This window comes from Molothrus aeneus, chromosome 6 (assembly GCF_037042795.1).
Source record: "Molothrus aeneus isolate 106 chromosome 6, BPBGC_Maene_1.0, whole genome shotgun sequence".
Taxonomy (NCBI): Eukaryota; Metazoa; Chordata; class Aves; order Passeriformes; family Icteridae; genus Molothrus; species Molothrus aeneus.
In genome coordinates, this window is record NC_089651.1 from 19,088,014 (window position 1) to 19,109,865 (window position 21,852).

A 21,852-nucleotide genomic window follows, 5' to 3' on the forward strand; every position below is an offset into this window, starting at 1 on the left:
GGGTTTGAAAGTTCAACCAGAATGCAAATGGTACTAAGTTTACATTTGGTTTCAATGATTGTAAGGAAAACACCAGAAGGAAGAAAGTCTTACAGAAAAGCAGGATTAAAACTGAATAAAGCACGGAAATGAGACAAAGCATAAAGACAAAAGAAATGGAATCATTCGTGTTAAGTGCCCAGCAACCTGCAGAGCCCAGGCAATGCGCAGTTGTCATTCACACATATTCCTTCTCACAGTGCTCTCAGGAACTGCCATGCAATGGGGACTGTCAAGGTAACCTGCTTTGTCTGGAGAACAGGAAATAAAAAATGGCATTATAAAACAGAGGTTTCATCTGGAAAGACAGAGAGCTGGTGTCCTTTGGGAAGGGAGAAATTGGAGTCACAAAAATTGTGCTGTGTTACTTTTGGTAGTCTTAATGCACATTCGAGTAAGCAGGACAGCTCAGTTCCTGATTTCTTGGGTTTGTAAATTCCTTCTAGGTGAAATCAAGTTATGTAACCTTTTTCTTAACTACAAGGTTCTAGCATGGGGAAAAAATACCAGTTAGGTATTTGATATCAAACAGGGACACAGCAGTGATTAAGTTGGCAGCTTGTACTCAAGGTGACCTTCTCTGGTTTTTTTCTTTCTTACTCCTGATGGAAATAAAGACAGCTACATCCTTAGAGTTAAGAGGGGAGCCTAACAAAATGAATCCCATAACTTTCCAATGGGATTTAGGGTAGTATCTATTCATTCAAGGTCTTTTGAAACTCCCATCAAAGTGAACTGTTTAAGGCATGACCTTAAGGTAACAGTTCAATCAGCCACAAAATCTAGACATCCAGCTCTTTGTTTTAAATATAAAACCTATTCTTTCTTCTATATCCAGTGTATTCTGTTTGTAATAACCAGAAATTACCATTAGAGAAATTGAAGCTAATCTGAGGCTCATTAAGGAGACAGAATTTATGCTTAACTACTTAAATAAATTCCTGTTGATCTGGTTTCTGGAGATTAACCTGTAATTTTATCTGTCATAGATGGGAGAAATTTGCTAGTCCAACAGCACAGTCTCTTAGAGTTAAAAACCCCAACAGACATATATAAGTACAGAGTGTGTTTGTCAGTGCTACTCAGAGTATGTAAATTTCCTATGAATTTCCACGATTGCCCATCCACACAAACATGCTCAATTTATTTTTTGGACTGAGCATTAGGCAGTCACTGGTTTTCTTTGACTGCTCCAGCAAAAACTAGCAGATGCTAGATTAAGTGTGCAGACTATAGAAAAATTTAAACATTTAATATTTGGAATTGCTTTTGATTCCAATAGATTAAAATCCCAGGAAATAGGCAATGGATGTGGTTCCACCAGAGGTTCCACCTCCAAAATAATTTTGCAATGGTTCACTCAGTATATGCTGAAACTCTGGCACTCATATTTAGCAGAAATACAAGCCCGTGCTAATCAAGTCAACCAAAAGCCAGATTTTATTTACCATCCATTATATGCAGTGAAACCTTTAGCACTACCAGAATAAATGCCTGAGAGCTCTTTTTCAGACTTAGGGACTTAAAAATTCACTCTTAAAAATCAGGTCAGGTAGCATTCTTCTGTAGTAACATTAAGCCTTTAACATTAAGCCGACTTGAAATTTAAGCAAACGTCCAGACCCATGAAGGGTCAGATTAGTTGGTAGCAAAGTGCAATCACAGGCTCCTCTACACACTGTTACAAAAATCTGTCTCAGCTCAGAGGGCTGTCCTTGAAAACTGCCTGGCTCTGTAAGGCACAACTTTCTATTGTACCTAGGAAAACAAAACAAAACCAAAGCCTGCAAGGGTTCACCTCCCCTTAGAACAAACCTGAAATACAAATATGAAGTGGCTTGAAAAATGAAGCATTTTTCAGAGGTTTTTTTAATTATTTTGAAATCAGGAAGGATTAATATCAAACTATATATTTTCTTCTACCCCTCAGTATGGGAGTAATCCATTCAGAGTGTTCCAGGGATCTTTTTTCCCATTTACCATCTTCTGTAAAATATCAAAAAACTGTTACGAACCTCTTTGCCAAAATATGCGGCAAAAAAACAATTTAGAGGAAGGCTACTGGTTTATTTGTAATGCTCCGCTAGTCAGTGGGTTTTTTTAATATTAATTTTTTAATTAAAATTTCAGAGTTGAAGAGGATGCCAATTGTTCAGGCATTACAGCATTTACAACAGAACATACATTGGCATCATAACTGCTTATGGTAAGTTAAGAGTTCTATCTCTTTAACATTTTGAGATCCTGTATTCTGCAGTTTTATTTCCTTCTTGGAAAGCAAGCAGGATGTTTGCTAGGAAGTTACTTTTATTGAGAAACGTTGGAACTTACTTAGCTTTTTGGATGAGCCATTTAAATGGGAATTATGTCATTCTGCCATGAGCCTATCTGTGATACTAAACCTAGATAATCAGCTTTGGTGGAGATCAAGTCTTTGCTGCAAACAGAAAAACACCTAGCTGGCTTAAAAGCCTAATATTCACATCAGGAAAAGAGACAGACTTAAAAATTATGTGAGTCAAGAAGCTTTGAATTGTATGAGACATTTTCCTATTTTTGTTCTACATCAGAGCTGTACTGCCAGAGATTTGTGAGCACTTCAGGAAACAGTAATCATTTCACAGGGTTATGAAGCCACCAGAGTTGTGAAGGCATTAATTTCTTTGATGAGGATTCATATGAGAAGACATGAGATGGGTGCATTTAACTTGTTTCCAAATCACTGAATGGGACTCTGAGCATCTAGGAATCCTGTATGAAAGAACTTAACTACTACTGTAGAAATGTGATTATTTACAGATTTTAGAAAGGCTACAGAGCAAATTGTAGCTGTATGAGAAAGTGAATATTGTAACTAGCACAACTCCAAAGGAATATATTTGGCAAAAAATACCTTTCCTCGCGTGTGTTCTTTGATGATTTGTCTTTACATATGCAAAACAAAAAAACATCAAATGTAAAATTTTCTTCATGCTTATAAAACATCAGTATCATGGAATGATACAATTATCACCTATTCTGAAATCATCATCTGAATACCACACAAAGTTATTTTTTGCAAAAATCAGACACTTTAAATAAATAATTAAAGGCCACAATGAATAGATGGCAACTAGATTTCAAGACTAATCGGATTGTCACATGAAGTGTTTTTATTAGTACATCCACAGGGAAGAAAAGTTAAGAGAATTAGACTCTGCTTTCCCTTAAGGTTCGGCTGCACCTCTCAAGTCTTGAACACACTTCAGAGATATTTTATGCTTAAGTGAAGTAGCCTGTCCGAAGTCACCCTCTGGTCTAAAAAATAGCATTTTCATACAAGTTCTTACTGCAATCCACATACATTCAGAAGATATGGAATCACTGCAAACTATTTGCCACTGACAAATGTCTAATAATGAAAAAAAATCAATAAACATATAGCAAACAACCTGTAGTTACTCAGTGATAACTATTATTTCACCATAACCAAGGTCCCACTAAGGGTTAAATGTTGCACACTGCAGGTACAGAGGTAAAAGAGGGAAGGGCAAACATGCCTAAGGTACACAAAACACTGACCTTAATTGTCATCCCCAGGAAAAGGGGGAAGTGGTGTCTGCCATCTCTGCCATCAGCCATGTCCTCTTGCCCTGGCTCTAGGTTCTCTTTGGGCCCACCTTTGACTTGATTCAGTGTTTTTATCAATGGCTTAGTAGGAAATAATTGAAACAATTTTTCCCCCACTCCCACAGTAGTTTTATTTTAGGCTGAAGAGTTAATTCACCTCATGGAAGCTCCAAAAAAGTGCCAGAGATGATGGAAGGGAAAGTGGTGTGAATGCACAGCCCCTAGCAGAAACCAGGGTCAGCTGGCACTTAGCCTGGCTCAGCTCACCCTTGGGACTGAGGTCTCAATACTCAATTAGAAAATTGGTCAACAGAGCTTACACTGATGCCACCAGGGGGCTATTCCAGAAGATTTTGAAAGAAGACTCTGTCATAATTATGTGAGATTGTGTTTTAATGAGCAGGTTGATTAAATCTACCTTGGGGTGGGGGCTAAGCAGAGGTCATACAAAGCTGTTATTCAAAGTGAAGGAATTTAAAAAGGTAAGACCCAGAGCAGTCCCTCAGTAACAAGTGCAAAATACATGCTATAAAATTTCCTTCTCATTATAATGACAATTAGGAGAGTTTAAAAATACATATGCTACAGGCTTAATTTAAAAAAAGAAAAAAAACTCCCGAAAACATAAACATGGTATGAAGGAATCAACAGTTCAAACAATGCTTTAAACTTTATTAACTTCTAATTAAGGGGTTGTCCTCACTTTTTTCTGGAAGAATAAAAGCTACAGTAACTTTCAGAATTGCAGACTTATTTCAAGTTAAATGATGTAGCATTAGGGCAGGATCAACAAGTGCAGGTTGTTAAAATATGATTTAAGGCACAAAACCAAAATGTGACATTAGTTCTCCAAAGTTTTTCAAAGTATTTTTGCATCTGAATTTTCATTCCTCCTACTGTGGCATTCAACAGGACTTGGAAATTGCAATGATTGTTCAGTAGTTGGGTTTTTTTAAACTCTCCTTTAATTCCTGGGTGCATTTAACAGTTAAAAGTTGCTGCTGACATTTGTCAATCAGCTGAGGATCAGCACCCCCTTCTGGCTTCAATAGTGTGGGGTGAAAGCTGGAACTCCCATCATCATGTAAGAAACCTGTACAGGAGAAATAAAGTAAAAGCAAAAATATTCTAAAACTTGTCACAATAAATAGGCAAAGGAATATTAATTACAGTAGCCCAACTTATCCAATTGCAGGGGCTGAGGAGTAATTTTAGAATGGCCCTTGTGGGCCATGAGATAGCTTTGTGCAGGAGTGGCAGCCAGCCTGTCTTCATCACTGTAGGCAGCAGCAGCACCCTGAATGCCAGCTAAGGCAGAGGCTCACTGACAGCACACCTCCTGCCCCACTGCTTTGGTCAAGAAATTCCTTTATAATCTCAGTACTGGTACCTTTAAATTTGTATTTTCCAACTCTGAAATGTTATGCTACCACTGCATTTTGCCATACCAAGCTGTACGTATGTGAGAATTGTTTCAGGTATCCTTCAGGTAGAGTGCCCTGATCATATTATCTTTGGGCTTTAACTTCAAAAATTTCTTATGAAAACTTTCAAAACTGATCATTGCTACAGTAGAAAACAGAAAGTCAATGTGATTTCCTACATGAGGTAAACAGGTAACACTAATCAGTGAAACTCAACCAGCCACACTGAAGGAAAAAACCAAACCCCCTAAAACCCCCAACCAACCTACCACATAAGTAATATCACTGAGATGGTCTGAAATCAAACCTGATCCTGCAAGCAGAACAAATGTGGGTGTTCAGACATCTCTGTCTACATCAGCTCACTAGGCTCTGGCCTTTTTAGTCCATTGGCTTTTCTGGAAATGCTTGATATTATTTTGTTTTAAAAAGAAATCACACTCCATGCTGTACATTGGCACTAAAGATCCACTGGACTTACCTAACTGTTAATACATATAAATTTTGCTGCATTGTGTGGAAAAGGAGCACTATTTCAGGCATAGAAACAACTGCAGTGATAATGGAGCAGACTGGGGGAAGATGAGCAATACTGAAGTTTCCTGAGTGGGAAAGCAGACTGAAGTGATGGTGTCATCTATAGTCTCTCCCTCCAAACAGATCATCTTTACAGATAAATTCACACCTGAGTATAAATGTTGTTGACATTTACAAGATCCCATTTTCTCCTGCTGGATGTTTTGAAGGATCTAGCCCGTGCTGCTTCATCTGCACTGCGATATCAAACAAGTAGTCATAACATTCACACCTAAAATAAATAGGGAAAAAATGCAATGTAAGTAAAGCTCAAGCCTTATCATGTTTTATGAAAATTAGTATTTTCCTTCCTTAAGATTTTATCACCAATGTGATAGTCTGACTGGACAGCTCTATTATTGTTTATTTCCAATGCTGTGGAATGGAAAGTGCCATTTTCCTACATAATACCGATTTGCTGCATTTCCATCAGCAGATGAGGTAAATTCCAAAAATAGGACTAGGGAGGGCTACACAAACAGTATTGGCAGGTGTCATATAAAAGCAAAGACTGCCTGTGTGTTTCATATGAGAAGGGATTTGTTGACTTGTCTGAAAGGAAAATGTTGGCAATCCTATCAGCCAGCCCTGATATAGAAGGAAAACCAAGCAATGGAATCATGGATGAATCCATTCCCAAAAGCTCCCTATGCATGCAGTGAGGCCTTAATATTCTGAATCATTATCCATGGACTGGAAATATACATGGCATTAAGCTCATTAAGATCTTGAGGCAAGAGACAGCATATTCCTGAACTGTACTCACATAGTTTTGGCTTTTTCCCATGTCTCTCCCCATACATAAACACCGTGACGTCTGACCAGCACAGCACAAGAGTCTGGGTACTTTTCCATTGCACGTGCCATTCTCTCCTTGAGATCCTTCTCTTCTGGTGTATTCTCAATAATAGGAACCACTAGTGTATCATCATATCTAGAAAAAAAAGACATCTTCATGTATTTAAAAAACCCCTGTGCTTGGATGTATGAAACTTTTCCCTAAGAAAGAAATTATCCTCTGACTGTGTAAAAAGTTTAATTCTCATCACTAGATTTTATTCTCTTCTCTTGTGAGTCATGCTGTAGCACAGGAATTCTCAGGAACATCTCTCACTCCCAAACACATATTATGCTGGCAATGCCTGAGCTACACTTGAGGCACAAAAAGAAAATAACACTTTAATCTATTAGGTGTAGCTGTTTATTCCCATATCACTTTGTAGTTGGGTCCCTTTACAACTTTTTCAAACTTTTCATCCTGTACTGGCATCATCTACAAGTTTTACCTCAGATTAAATTATTTAAAAGAATCATATCATATAGAAGGAAATGAAGCTGTTTGCTGGAGAGCAGAAAAAAATAATTTAGGTAGTCCAAAAAGCCCCTGGAAGATTGTCCTGCTAAGGCATATAAATAGAAAGTAAAGTCAACACATGAAAAATAAATTCTCTGTGATGGAGTCATTGGTGGGCTACATGTGATCTTAAGAGAGCCTGAGAAGCCCAGCTCCAAAGACAAGATGATGCACGTTACTCAGTGGAACTTGCCTAAGAGTTTCTTCTGAAGGAGGACTGGGATATTTTGGCATTGTTTGAACCTTAATTAACACTAGCAGAAACTTGTTTAAATAGTTTTAATAAGTCCCCAGTTCAGGTTCAGAGTTATCATTGAGATCACATAGATATTTCATGAGTAGTAGTAGTACTGAGATGCTAGTAGTACTTTCTTTTGTGAAACACAGAAAGAAAGCAGTGGTAAAAAACCCAACACCAACAGCTTATATTTGAAATCAAATATTCAGAAGATAAAGTCTCATCTCTTACGGTTCTCAATGCTGACACTTTCTCAAGGGAGGCTATAAAAACAGTGAATGAAGAAAGTGAGGTGGTATTTGAAGCTCTGACTCTTACAAATTTGGAATGCTAAAATTACACTTGGAGTGTTTGTTACTAATGAGGCCAATTGAGTTAATGGATTGGCTTCCTAGGTTCTGCTTTCTGCTTGAGCTTGGAAGCTGCTATAAATATCATAACTGATTCCTAACCAGGACTATAAGCTTTCTATCAAGAGCTAATACCTAAAAAATGTCAAGAAGACTCTGAATGAGCTAAATACTTGGGCTCTCTTTTTTTTAAAAAATTGAAATATAAGCAGCCTACGTTTAGTCAAACATGGATGTAAAATACCTTGTGACAGTCTGACTTTCAAACCTGTTTACTACTGATCTAATTCTCTTCTATGGAAATCAAAGGTAAAACCAGTGTGGCATCACTGGAGTCATATTTAGGCAAACATATACTTCTGATTATTCTATCTGTAGCATTTTCCTGGACAGCTCCCAGAAAAGATTTATGTAACTAGAAACAACATGCAATCCCTTTTTTGAAAAGTGCCATTTTGTATTTTGAATCCAAGGACCCATTTTTCCATTTTTTTTTGGGGAGGCTTGTGTGAGGCAAGCCAGTGGAATCAGTCTAGTGTGAATGAACACGCGCTTATGAGCCATATAACCTGGAGCTTTGATTTCTTGGATTTTTCTGGTAAATTAATAGAATGACACAGAAAACTTGGAGGCATGGAACCCAATAAATCCAATGTTTCCTGACTAACGTTTAGGAGTGCTTGAGAGCTCAAAATGCATATAAAAAATTGTTGTGGATTTAAAAAAAACAATGTTGTTAGACAATTGAGTACAAGGGTTTGCATTTTACCACATTAAAAATGCACATGCTAATGGTGACAAGAAAGTAAAGTTGGCAAGTCAACCAAAATGGAATAAAATATGCCTGGGCATAAAATCACATATGGCTTTCTCCCTTGCCAAAGGGCAACAGTTAGATACAAAAATTAACATCAAAAAGTGGAAAGAATTTAGCATTTCAATTTCTCATCTCCTTGTCACATGTTATATAAATGTTGTTTGCAGATCCCAATTCAACACTCTGTGGGTGGAGACCTCAAAACAAGCCATCACACATAATTTGGAATAACTCAGCACTTACCTCAGACCTCATCCTTGAAAAGTAATAACATTATCTTTAATGAGCTGTTTATTCTGAATTTTCTTTCAAACTCTGTCAAGTAAATCTGAAATCCTCTACTCTCTTAACATGCCCTAAACTAGCACAGGCAGTGATATGTGAAGTCCACCCAAATGGAGTTTGTACATGCTATCAATCCAACCTGGTGTTGGCTGGCTCCAGTTTCAGCTGAATGTTGTACAGATGTGGTAACATCTCAGGATGTAGCTCTTTATTTGGCTTCTTCCTGTAGCTCAACAGACCACAGCAGCCTTGGCAGTACAAGATCTTATCTCAGATCTCTTACACAGGCTTCAGATCTTACAGAAAGCCAGTGGTGACTCATTCATTCCAGAGGTCTTTTTACTTCTTATTCTTAATACTTTGTATTATACACTTTCAAGTATATAACTCAAATGACTTGTATTGATATTGCTGAAAACAAATGATCAAACACCACACCTCTATTCCTAAATCTAGAGAAGTACCTGTAATAGCCTCCTGAAGTACACTTCTGGATTCCTTTTATCATCTCCTGATGGGTAATAGAGAACTCACTCCCTGGGTAAAGAAGGGTAACCATAACAGCAGCCTTGGAATGTGTGTGGATCACTGCGCCTGCCCCTAGGAGCAGAAAAAGAAAATTTAGAATTAATTTAAAAATGTCTCTATTATGAAAATTTTATTCACATACTTGATTCATTTCCTTTGATTAGGCATCTTAGCAAATGCTGATCTGCTGTATGAGAGGAAAAAATATACAGCAACTTAAATGAAGGTATAAGGTAATTACTCATATAAGGGATAATTATGGATTGTCTTAGGACGCTTGTGTCAACTTTCAGTTTCTGACACATTCCAGGAGAGACACTGCTTGTACAAATTCAAGCAGAAACACTACTTGTACACTTCTTTACATACTACAATGACTGAGACACTCTTAATTTTATCAGAGTTCTGAGGTTATAAGGAAATCCCAAACTTATTTGTTAAATGAAAGTTTAAAGCCTTTTACTTTCTTTTTATGTTTTCCTCAATTATCTGCTGATTCTCTGAAAAAAAAATTCATCATCTTACTGTGTCATGATGGAAAGATAGGTAGAAAATAATTATAATCTACTTATAAAGATGCAATGTTGTTATTCCTTGAGGACACAATGTAAGCTGCTTGTGCAGGAAGACCAGAAAAGACTCCCAAAATCCTTTCTCACATAACAGATGTAAATTCTACACAACATCAAAAGCTCTCTATTACTATCTACCTGTTTTCACCTATTCCTATTTTATAACTGTTAATCTCAGCCAACAGATGCAAAAGGATTTAAACTGTAATAGCTGAATTGGCAAAACCACTGATGTAAAACTGTTGTAATCCTGGGCTTCCCCTGCAACCTACCAATATTCTGCACTAAAATCTGTGCTGAAAACATGATCACAGGCATAGCTACAAGACAAGATTAAATTGCAAATGATGCTGACAGGATGTTACTGTGGATTATATCCCACTGTATATATATACCTTTGCATATCAATTTATTTTATAGTTTCATGTTTATTTCACCCTAACTTCTACGTATAAAGAATATGGTACTGAATAGCAATTTTGTGGATGTACATATACAGTGTTTCAGTCACTGCTGAACTGCAAACATTGCTACATACCTCTCATAGTGTAGGCATTCATAAAAAGAGGTGTGCACTGGCTTTTCTTTAGTTTCTTGTGCAGTGGAGGACCACTGATGTCCTGTTCATTCATGTCACAAACAAACATATCTTCTGGCTGTAAGAAAGAAGAAATTATTTTGATCTGTGATAGTTTTGTTTGATATTTAACCTCAAATAGTTTTGTTTTCCCTCTAAGGAAACAAATATATACAAACCATGTATTTAATAGAGAATGTGATTTGAACTTTGTAAAAGTGCTGTAATGCTCCACATTTATTCCAGCTTCTAACACTACTTACCAACACTGTGTAATGGAAATTAGTATTAGGTACTTTTTCCTCAGACTGATGCCATGCAGATATTTGTAAAACTACAATTTTCTCAGAAAGGAGATAGTGTAGCTCAGTAATAACAACTGACCAAAAGGAAAAGCAGTAACTGATTCAAAATAAGAAATGTAGATGTACTTTTCCTTCCCTACTTAAAAGAACCAACAAACAACACAAGTTAAACTTAAAAAATAATACATTTAACTTATAGAACTATTTATTTTTAAAGTTTGCTTTTAGTAGCTTTACATGAATGTTACCTTTGCATCAATTAACTATTCATAATAGTACAAAGAATTGTTCAGGATAGTAATATAATGTTAATGTTATTTTAGAAATTAGCAGAAAATACAATTACAGGAGATTTCCTCACTGACTGTGCTTAATCCTCTGTTACTGTGAGCACAGACCACAGCATTGTGGTTATCTTACATACCTTTGCCTGCCTTACTTCTCCACATCCGCAGCAAACACTGCTCTAAGAACCCAAGTTTCTATCAGAGAAGAAATTCCTTTCCCTCCTCACTGTATTTATCCTCCGATTTATGAGATGACAAATCCTTTCCATGTATTACTCTATCCTGGGGGAGTTCCTGCTGTCATAAAATAGGTATTGTTTACCGTTCCCCCCTCCTCTTACATTTTGGGTTTTTTTGGAAAACAGAGACAGGTCACCTTTTCATGGGGAGAGCCTAGTTATTTACTGAGAATATCAAGACAAATATTTGCAATCACTCAAACGAAAATAAATAGCAATGAGGTGTTAATGTCTATTTACATGGGTAACTTGAAACTGTAGCCAGACAAGTCCAGCCAACCAAGCCTGACAAAGAATAAAGCTGGACTGGAGTGATGCTCCACTCTCATGCTGCTTTGTGTTAATTTAAAGCAAGGAGAACATCAAGACTAATCTACACTGGCCACTGAAACACATACTGGCTTCCTATGATAGTGGAGTACTGGGAGAAATCAGCAGTTGTTTCAAATGCATAACAAGTTTGTAACTTCACATAAGGAAAAATGAAACTCTAAACAAAGGGACTTTCATCCATCTCAAGATGAGCTCTGAGGTAAAAGCACAGTTTAACACACCTGTATTCTTTCCTTTTGGACTCCTGAAGGAGCGATGTAGATTTCATCCCTAGGAAAAGTTGCAGATGAGAAAAATCAGTAAACACAGCTGAGCAATGACTGTTCCACCAGACAGGCATTCGAGCTCTTGAGCCATTGAAAAGGAAATAGCAAATCTAGACCCTCACAATTAAAAAACTTTCTTGTTCTTTCCATACATTGACAGGCAGATAGTTTTCAAAATAGAACCAAATTGTACAATAAATTGTAAATAACATCTTTAACTTGCAGGGTTACAAAACCCTGCTTTCAACTTGACAGATATCCGAAACACATATAAGAAGTGCATTCTTATTTTTCCAACAAAGAAAAACAGCCTTTCCCTGCAATAACTCAAACTCAAATTCTAGAATTCAGAATAAAAATTAAATGACAAATTGCAAACAGATACAGATCTGTGACAAGGCGGGGGACAAAACCATTACATAAAAATCCATAAACTATCTTAAAACAGTAATCATTATCTGCAACATTTAACATTGTAAATACTTTTTTTTTAAGTGTGCAGGTTAGGTTTCTAGTGCAGTTCCATGTTTAGTTGTGTTGATAAAGAGATAGCACTAATTCAGTGTAATTAAATGACTGAAATTTAAGGAGAAGTGCATCACTTCTTGCAAGGACTACATGAACAAAAAATCATAAAAACTGATTGAAACTAAAATGATTTCAAGATGGCACTGCATTCTTTTCATTATTAGCACAAAATCCCCAACTATATTCTCTCTCTGAACTGCAACCACTATTTGACTTCAGCAGTCACGAACTAAATTCAGGAGCACAGAGACATCTAGTGAATAATTAGTCAAGTTACAGACACATTTCCTATGGACCATGGGATCTTTGTAGTTCTGGACAAGAGTATGGAGCTGGAGAAAGGTCTGGAGCACAAGTCCTGTGAGGAGCAGCTGAGGGAGTTGGGGGTGTTTAGTCTGGAGAAAAGGAGGCTCAGGGGTGACCTCACTGTTCTCTACAACTGCCTGAAAGGAGGCTGTAGTCAGGCGAGGTTGGTCTCCTCTGCCAGGTAACCAGTGACAGGACAAGAGGAAATTATCTCCATTTACATCAGGAGAGGTTTAAATTGGATATTAGGAAAAATTTCTTCTCTGAAAGGGTTACCAAGCATTGCAATAGGCTTCCCAGGAAAGCAGTTGGCTCACCATCTCTGAAGTTTTTAGAAGACCTTTAGGCATGGTGCTTAGGAATGAGGTTTAGTGGAGAACTTGGCAGCGGTAGGTTTATGGTTGGACACTTGATGATATTAAGGATTTTTACCAATCTAAACAATTCTATGATTTTAATTCTTCCAAAAATAAAACTCTTAGGATGATGTACTATTCATAGTGATAAAATGTCCGTGAAGCACAGAAAAATGTGGCTTTATCATATTTGTAATTTTTGACATTCATGAATTAACACTGCTGGTACTGCATTAATTTAGTCTTGATTCATTTGTATGAGCAAGATAAGAAATCAAGCGGTAAACTCAGTTACTTATGACAGACACACAATTTTTCTTGAACCAGATTTATTTTTTAGAACTTAACCAGAAAATCAGATGATAAAATAAAGTCTTCAAATACAAGATACCTCACAAAGAATTCTACATCAATTTTTAACGTGCTATGCCAAGTCCAAATTGGCAATTTTTTTCCTTAATAGTTGATATGAACTGCACAGTGAGTAAGGCTCATTAAGATTACCTGGTAAAAACAGTTGCTATATTTGAATCACATTTCAACTGTTCCTTTACATTTTCCTTTCTAACAATGCCAAGTAAACAAGCTATAGAACTACTAAGGAAAACTATATTACTGTATTAGTGCATTCTCTGATAATGCCATTTGTCTTGCCAAAACCAACAGGAGTTGCACTGGAATGACAAAGAAAATAGGCTACATTTAGGTACTGATGACAAATTAGTGCTAGAAAGGTCTTCCCACAGAATTTACCCTCTTTTAATTCATCTCATTATTATTACTGTTGTGGCTTTGCTTGCAAAATCAAGCAGGGAGGTGAAATGACCTGCACAAAGTCCAAAGAGCACAAGTATGAGCATTTAGGGTCTTTTATTCATATATATAAAATACATCTTTGAATAGCAATGGCTGTTTGTGCATTCATGCAAGTGTATACCAGAAAAATGAGATGTCAGATACTCTCAAGATAGTGTCACAGCCTGGTGACTGGGCACAGAACTGCAGGCACTGTGCAAGGCTCTTTGCAGAATGAGGACTTATCTTTTTTTGCAGTGGCCACTGAGAGGAGCTCTGTTCCCACTAAAAGGATTGGAGATTATGAAAAGGTGGGAGACAGGCAAATAAAAACACAAAGTGGTGCTTCTTCGTAGGAGACACAGACCAAAAATTGTTGTTACCTGTCATGCTTTAATTATATGTAAAGTATTTGTCTCCTTAGAAATTACCTCAGTGAAACAGCAATTTTCCTTCTTAGAGGAAATATCTGGCCTGTAAAATACATCCAGGGTGAGACTGATCTTATTTAACCACAGGCATTTGAAAGCCATGTGCCTGCCTGATGTAACCCACACTAAATTCCATAGTCAGTGAAGTGAAAAAGGGGGAACACGTTGTTCTTTTAAGGCAATTCATCTACTTTAAAAAAAAGGTAGGAAAAGGACAGGATAAGGTCACTCTCTGAAGCTGTCTCTCCCTGTTGAAGGGACTGCAATGATTAATTCAGACTATTCACCTTCCTCCTATATGGTTAATTTTGGCACACTGCTCATTTCATCCTCTAACTTCTTGCCTACTCTCAACTTGCAAACACTTCTCATGGAACTGTAAAGCCCTCACCAAGTACTAAAGACAGCCACCTCTCTCTCACCATCACATTATCTCTCTTTCATCATCACTTACCCATGTTTCAAGCTGATTCCTCCACCAGTTCCTGTTACCCAGCCTAAACCATAAAACAGCCTACAAAGTTCTGGGATAAGATTCCTTGGATGTAACCCATCCTAAAAAGAAAATAAATAAATAAATGAGAAACCATCAGAAACACCTCACACCTAAGAATTCAAGCTCTCAAACTGAGTTTAAAGGATTAGTACTTTCATACTGCAGCAAAATGGTCTAATTTATGCTAATGAACTTCAATTACAAAATAACTGCATGTTTACACAATGCCCTTTATGCTCTGCCCAGGACATCACACCTTGAAACAAACAAAACCCCAAATAAGGTACAAGTCTGACTATCCTTCACAGAAAAGATCTCATCTAAAGTTCATCTGAGTGCAGTGGCCCATCGCCATGATACTATTGCACAAAAAAAAGGAAAAATCAATGCATCTAACATTATAAATTTTTAAAAGCTTGACTAGTGGTTTTCCTATTAAATCAGTTTTTCTGTAGGTTAATTTTGCTTGATTTACAAATTCCAGTAGAACAGACTTTATTAGTCAATACACATTTTTAAACAGCACTCAAAAATACCACAGAAAATACATGCAAATTATTTTATGAACTTTACATTCCTACATTTTTACTACATGAAGTTACTTTACATGCAGTTTAGTCAGAAAGAAAATAGCATTATTTTAAAATTTCATTAGGAGGAAAAAAACCCCATCTTGTATTTTTTCCATATTCCATTGTTTATTACATTAATATCCATATCTATATATTAACCAAAGGTATCTCTGGTAAGGTTTCTACCTACATTACCACAGTAAAACAGCTGCTTTTATGGTGTGCTTTTATATAGGATTCTTTTTTTTTTATTGCAGCAACTAGAAGCATTAAAAGTTTTTCTAAAATAATAAATGATTAGCTGCTCTACTGCTCACTTCAGTCATTAATGCCCACCAAAAACATTTCTAAGAAAAATATTCTGTTTAGCAGCAAGAATCCACCTTGGGGTGGGGAGTAGTTTGTCAACACCAACAGAATAGAGCGACCCAAAGCAAAAGCAGCACACAGCAAAAATGGCAGGCAGTGGTTACTTGGTGCCAATACCTCTGCTGAGATGTTTAGAAAGAAATGCTTCCAGGTGGTGTTGGACTTGCACAACTAAGGGTGGGGATGGAATAGGAGCACAAGGCAGAGGCAGTGGAGAGTGGGAAGGTGAATTCCTGGAGATGGCAGCATGGGGCACGTTTGACAACGTTTGGAATCTCCTGCTCTAACCTCATCTTTACCTCCAGTGACAGTGAGATGTGCTCTCTCTTACCAAAGATGATGGACATGCAGGAGATGGTCTTCCCTCTCACCTACACTGTGACAACGTTTTCTGTATTACAACAACTCAGTCTGCTGCCTTTTTTTGCTTTGCTTTGTTGATAATGAACTGGATTATTTCCCACTTTCCTGGCAGGCCACATTATCTAGGCTGCTGATACCTCTCATCTCCCTGCTGTCAGCTCTGGCTGGTTTTGAAGCTTGGGCTGGTCTCTCCACCAGTGTCACACACAAACTGGAGAGGTGTCTGAGCTTTGTCCAGGCAATGCTTCCATATGCTCAAAGTTTGGTGAAGCACAGCACTGCCAGCTCATGTTCTGGTTGTGATGATACATAAAACCCCAATCAAAGACCAATTAAAAAAAAACAGAAGAAAACCAAATCACAAAACAAACCTAAACAACTCCAGTTAACACAAAAAGAACCATGAGTCCTGTAGATGCCAGACTGACAGCTGGCAACATTCTGGAAACTGGACTAAATTTTACAACACGTTTATATAGGTGCACAGAACAGCCAGGGTTGGAAGAGACCTTTGGAGACAATTCAGTGCAATCCCCCTGCCAAGGCAGGGCCACCCAGAGCAGGTGACACAGGAAAGCCTCCAGCTGGGCTTTGAATGTTTCCAGGGAGGGAGACTCCCCGACTCCCTTGGGCAGCCTATTCCAGTGCTCTGCCAGCCTCAGCGTAAAGAAGTTCACGGCCGCGTTGAGGTGGAACTCGTGTTTTAGCTTATGAACACTGCTCCTGGTGTGCCGGACACTGCCTCTGCCTGGATCCTGCTGCCTGAATTTCCTCTCGGCCGCCAGGGCACGCTGCCAGCTCATACTCAACTTGCCATCCACCAGTACTCCCAGGGCCTCTCTCCTAATTAGCAGCTGCAAGGCTGCTGGCCAGTTAGCGAGGTTCAGGAGCAGCCCAGCCTCGCGCTGGCGGGGGCTCTCGGAGCGGTGGCGCGGCCCCGCCGCCCCCCGGCCCCGTTACCTGCGCCGCGTCCCCGCCGGCGGCCGCCATGGCGCGGCCAGCGCGGGGTCCTTGCTCGGGGGCTTCTTTGGGGCGCCGCGCGGGCGCCTGCGGAGCGCTGGGCATGCCCAGCAGCGGGCACCGAGCCGAGCCGCGGCGGGCGGGATGGAGAGGCCGCTGCTCTCCCCCCGGGCCGGGAGCCGGCAGGGACCAGAGGAGATGCGGGTGCGCCCCAGGGACGAACCGCCAGGCTGGACGCGGGTGTCCGCGCGATTAGATTTGCCCACGCCTGAGGCGATCGAGGCGGCCAATGCTACGGCAGGTGCCGCGGGCGGGGCACAGGGGCTCGCTGAAGCCGCCCCCCGGCGCCGGGGGCGTGCCCGGTTGTTTCTGCTCAGGCAGGCGGCGGGGCAGCCCCGGCGCGGTCGGGGGGCGGGGGAAGATGGCGGCGTCCCTGTGGCTGAGCGGCGGTGGCGGCGAGCGGCTGCTGCTGCGGCTGCTGCGGGCCGGGCGCTCGGCGCTGGGTGCGGGGCTCTCCCTGCCCGCCCGGCCAGGATGGAGGCACCTGCATGGCACCTGGGAGTTGCTGGGTGAGTGGCGGGCTGGTGCCCTGCTCTAGGTGTATCTGCGAGGACATGCGGCGGAGAGAAGGTTGAGAGTGGTTGCGGCGGGTTGACCCTGGCTGGATGTCGGGCACTCAGCGGAGCTCCTCTACAGCTCCCCTCCGCAAATGGGCAGGGCAGAGAAAATACAGCAAAAGGTTCAGGTGCTGAGATAAGGACAGGGAGACACCATTGCTCCATTACTGTCATGGGTAGAGCAGACTCGACTTGGAGATATTAATTGAGTTTATTGCCAATCAAGGCAGAGCAGGATAATGCAAAGGGGGGAACAAAAACCCAATACCAATACACCTTCACCCTGCTCTGCCCTCTCCCTTCCGGCTGCGCAGGGAGACGGGGACGAGGGTTACGGTCACTTCATCGCATGCTGTTAATGCCGCTGCTGGGGGAGCGGAGCCGGAGCCCCTGCCCTGCTCCAGCGTGGGCTCCGTCTCCCGGGACACAGCGCTCCGTGAGCTGCTCCGGCGTGGGCTCCCTCCCCGGGACACAAACCTCTGCCCGTGAGCTGGGCAGAGGCACAGGGAGCTGCGGTGCCCGGAGGGTTCCCGGCGTGGGGAGGCGAGCTGGGCACAGCTGGGCAGGGCCCCGGGGAGCTGGGTGAGCCGCCCAGCGCGGGGCTGTGTTCGCCTTGGTCTCTGGAGGGACTGAAAGCACATTGGCATGTGTAGGAGATGAGCTGGTAGGAGAACTCGGAGAGACATGTGGGAATTGTTAAAGGTCTAGAAGGGAAGAAAGTGAAATCTACAGAGGAAAATAAAATTAAGCCTTCAAATATGAAAATATTTTGTTGGGGATGAGGAAAAGTTCTCATCATTGAAAACAGGAATGTGTTTTCTAAGTGGATGTATAGCTAAGCACTGAAAAAGAAAGTTTTTTCTACTTGGTTATTTTCGTCCATGTTTGGTAATTCCACCACATTTTTGTCTTTTTATCTTACTCTCCTGATAATGTTTCAGGTAACTGGAGAAGGGTGTGTGATGTATTTTTTATGCAATTCTATTTGGTTCTTTAAGGGAAAAATAGAATTTATTAATTGCATGTCTAGCATACTTTCCTACATAGAAGTCAAGGTGTGAGGTTATGACAACACCCTTTCAAGATGTATTTTTCAGGAGTTTGTTGTTACACGAATATCAGGCAGGTCATTTACCCTTCCATGTTTTCCTCTGTCTCTAAGGGATGTGGGAAATGACAGATTCTGAAATGAAATGTGATCTTTCCCTGCTTGCTCTGTAAATTACAACTTGTCAAACACTTAAACAATGATCAGGTGCATTGTCATGAAGTCCTGGTGTGAAGTACCTGAACTCTTTGAGGTTTAAGTGTACTTACACAAAAGTGAGCTTTCGTTAACCTTTTGTAATAAAACTCAGTAGTAGTTCAGAGCCACTTTCCTCGTTGTGGTTTAGACCTCAACATCCCCTTCTTTCCAGCACTGGTTGCCTTTGCTACTTTGCAGTATGAAAATCTTTTCCGTTGTAAAACCTGCTTTGTGTGATGCGGGGAAGTCTGCTCCTTTCTTGAAATAAATGTTATTTGTTTCCAGATTTTATTAGAAAAAGCTTGCTTCTTTCTTTATATAATAGTATGCAAATATGATATAATGCATGATAAACTGCTTCTAAATTGGTCTTATTATTTAACTCCTTAAATAACTTTTGTCTACAGTTCTCCCAGACAATCTATTGTGTTTTTTATGTTGAGAGTACTTAACATACAGCTGGACTTAAATTTCTAAATTTGGATAGGCGAGTGACTAATATATTTTAATTCCTTATAGTAAGCTTTGAAGTGTTAGGGTGGGTAGATCACACCTTTAACTCATTCAGGCTTTCCTCATTCAACCCTTCTTAGTGTACTTACAGCTTTCTAAGGTGGTGTGTATTTTAGTGATACCATTTTGCTTAACTTCATTGTTGCTTCTAAAATTAAAGATGAGAAGTCATAAATTCCCTGGTAAAATACAACTCATTTGGACATAAAACTCACCTTTGATTCCTAGTTTGACAATGTAAGTTTAAGTAAATTTTATTTTAGCATTGCTTTTATTTCTCTGCTTTTCTGTTTCTGAAAAAGCCACTATTTGAAGTATTGGTTAATGTGGATCTAGTTTTTCAAGTCACATGAATTTTTTTTCTTTCTACGTTTCTGTCCTTGTTTGTGGTGCTGGTAAAGGAAAAGTTGTTTTGCATAATTAAAACAATTAATTCAGAATGTAATTCCTAGTTGTTGGTCACAGAGAAATAGGAAAAAGAGAAAATAGAGTAGCGTGACCTCTTTATTAAAGTGTGTCAATTTTTCTTTGTTTTTAATGTTTCATAATCTTATCATTGGTGTTAAGTTGCAGTACATTTTTCAATTCTCTACTGACTGCAGTGTGTGTGTAGGAAGTTATGAAATCTCTTTCTGGTGGGACAGGTTAAATTTGCATTGAATCCCTTCACGGAGAGAGAAGGCAGCAGAAACGTTGCCAGACTCGACTTGATGTTTAAAACGTGTCACCAGGAACAAATTCTCTTGGATACACAGAGAGCTGTCTTTAAAATAACAATCTCTGGTTTGTGTGAGGTTTGTTTGGGTTCTTTTTAAGTCTTCCTCCTTTTATATTCACATAATTGAAGTGTAATAACACAGCTGCTGTTGATAGAAGTAAAAATCAGTGGGTGGTGACTGGAAGTTCAGAAGTTTTACTTGCTTATGGTTCTAAATTTTGATCTGCTCATGAGCTTAGCCTTTGAGATTCTGTGCAAATTGCCAGAACTTTTTGCTGACCCACAATTGCAAAGCAATAATATTTACTTCCCAAAGTGCTTGTAAGGGCTGCCTCTACAGTGCAACTAACTTATGGAAATGCAGTGATTCCTTTCACTATCCCCTTTTTTAATTTAATGAAGGCAAATAATATTTGGTGAAGGTAATTCGACATTGTAAGGTTGCTTTTCTTTGAGGAGGCATATTGAAGCCTGGTTTGTGTATGGTCATTAACTCAAAAGTAACTAAAACAGCTCTTAATTGCAACAGCACTGAACTTCTCTGAGCATGAGTCTCTGGACATAAGCATTAAATGGGCGCACAAGGTCCTGTCTTCTACTTTGTATCCAGCTTTATTTATTTGTCCATTTCCTAGCTACTTGCTGCTGGAATTCCTCTCCTAACCAGAATGGATTGTATGTTTTGTGGTAGTTGCTCATAACATTGAAGGGAAAATGTTACAGTGGCACAAATTTGTTGCTCAGTTTTTGTATTTGTGCCAAAGTACAAGGCATATTCTGGGAAGTGGATCAAGTAGCTCTTCATGGAAGAGAAATGTAAACCACTGTGTTTAAAAATTAATTTTTCCTCATTAAAAATGTGGATTATTTTCACTTTTTAAAATGAGGTCTGTCCACTAGTTCTCAATAAACCTAGATATTTGTGGGATATGACTTCAAAATAATGTTTTGATTGTCAAAGTCAGATTTGTCAAGTTTGACTAATGAAACAGAGAACACCTCTTTGCATCCTATAATGTATCATATAATGTATAATGTTTTCTACTTACTGTTATTGAGAAATATTATTTTAGGGTAAATATGTATAGTACAAGGCAATTGTTAACTCATACTTTAATTTGTCAGTCCTACTTCAAATACTACAAAACTTTATTTGGTAAATGAACACAGATAAGCATTCACATACAGAACATAGTTCATTTTTCTGTTTATTAGTCCTAGATGAGAAGTTGCAGAAAATTTTTTAAAGAAAGTGCATGGAGATAATTCAGATGGAAATTGTGAGTGTTACAAGGAACATTGTCTGGATACATTTCTAAACATGACAGTCATGAGTAATATTAACTGAAACTACCATGGAAAGACTGAGAAAAAAAATGTGCATCAGCTCATGCAGTCTTCTGGGAGCATCAGCCATGCAATTGAGCTCATTTCCGCAAAACTCAAGTGGTTTTGGTAGCATTATCCTGATTGTGTTGCTGTCTTGGGGACTTTAGGGAATAACTAGCATTCTGCTCTTGGTGCATTTTGAAATGTAAGGATCATTGATGGCTGCTTAGGTCATTAGAGGTTTGCTACAATGTTTCCATCACATTTAAAAAAAATTTTGGAGTGGTTTGGATTGGAAGAGACCTTTAAAGGTCATCTAGTCCATCTCCCCTGCAATGAGCAGGGACATCTTCGAATAGACCATATTACTCAGATCCTCATCCAACCTACCAGTGATGGGGGCATCCACCACCACTCTGGGCAGCCTGTTTCTATGTTTCACCTCTGTCATTGA

The 21,852-nt window shown here is 39.3% G+C and overlaps 2 protein-coding genes across 2 annotated transcripts in view; one reads left to right on the top strand and one right to left on the bottom strand.

Moving 5' to 3' along the window:
• Positions 1-3,173: 3,173 nt before the first annotated feature.
• On the bottom strand, positions 3,174-17,095 carry APIP (APAF1 interacting protein). The gene is made up of 8 exons (XM_066552286.1): positions 16,976-17,095; positions 14,670-14,770; positions 11,755-11,803; positions 10,331-10,448; positions 9,157-9,292; positions 6,415-6,582; positions 5,758-5,880; positions 3,174-4,741 (listed from the first exon to the last, which is right to left on the bottom strand). Exons 1-7 carry the CDS (start codon positions 17,078-17,080, stop codon positions 5,781-5,783), a joined length of 777 nt encoding a protein of 258 aa, XP_066408383.1. The 5' UTR covers positions 17,081-17,095; the 3' UTR covers positions 3,174-4,741; positions 5,758-5,780.
• Positions 17,096-17,386: 291 nt separating this feature from the next.
• The window catches only part of PDHX (pyruvate dehydrogenase complex component X), a 37,114-nt gene continuing 32,648 nt past the window's right edge, over positions 17,387-21,852 (top strand). Inside the window, exon 1 of the mRNA XM_066552366.1 lies at positions 17,387-17,544. Coding sequence (XP_066408463.1) covers positions 17,397-17,544 — 148 coding nt within the window. The 5' untranslated portion in view covers positions 17,387-17,396. The remainder of the gene's footprint in view (positions 17,545-21,852) is intronic.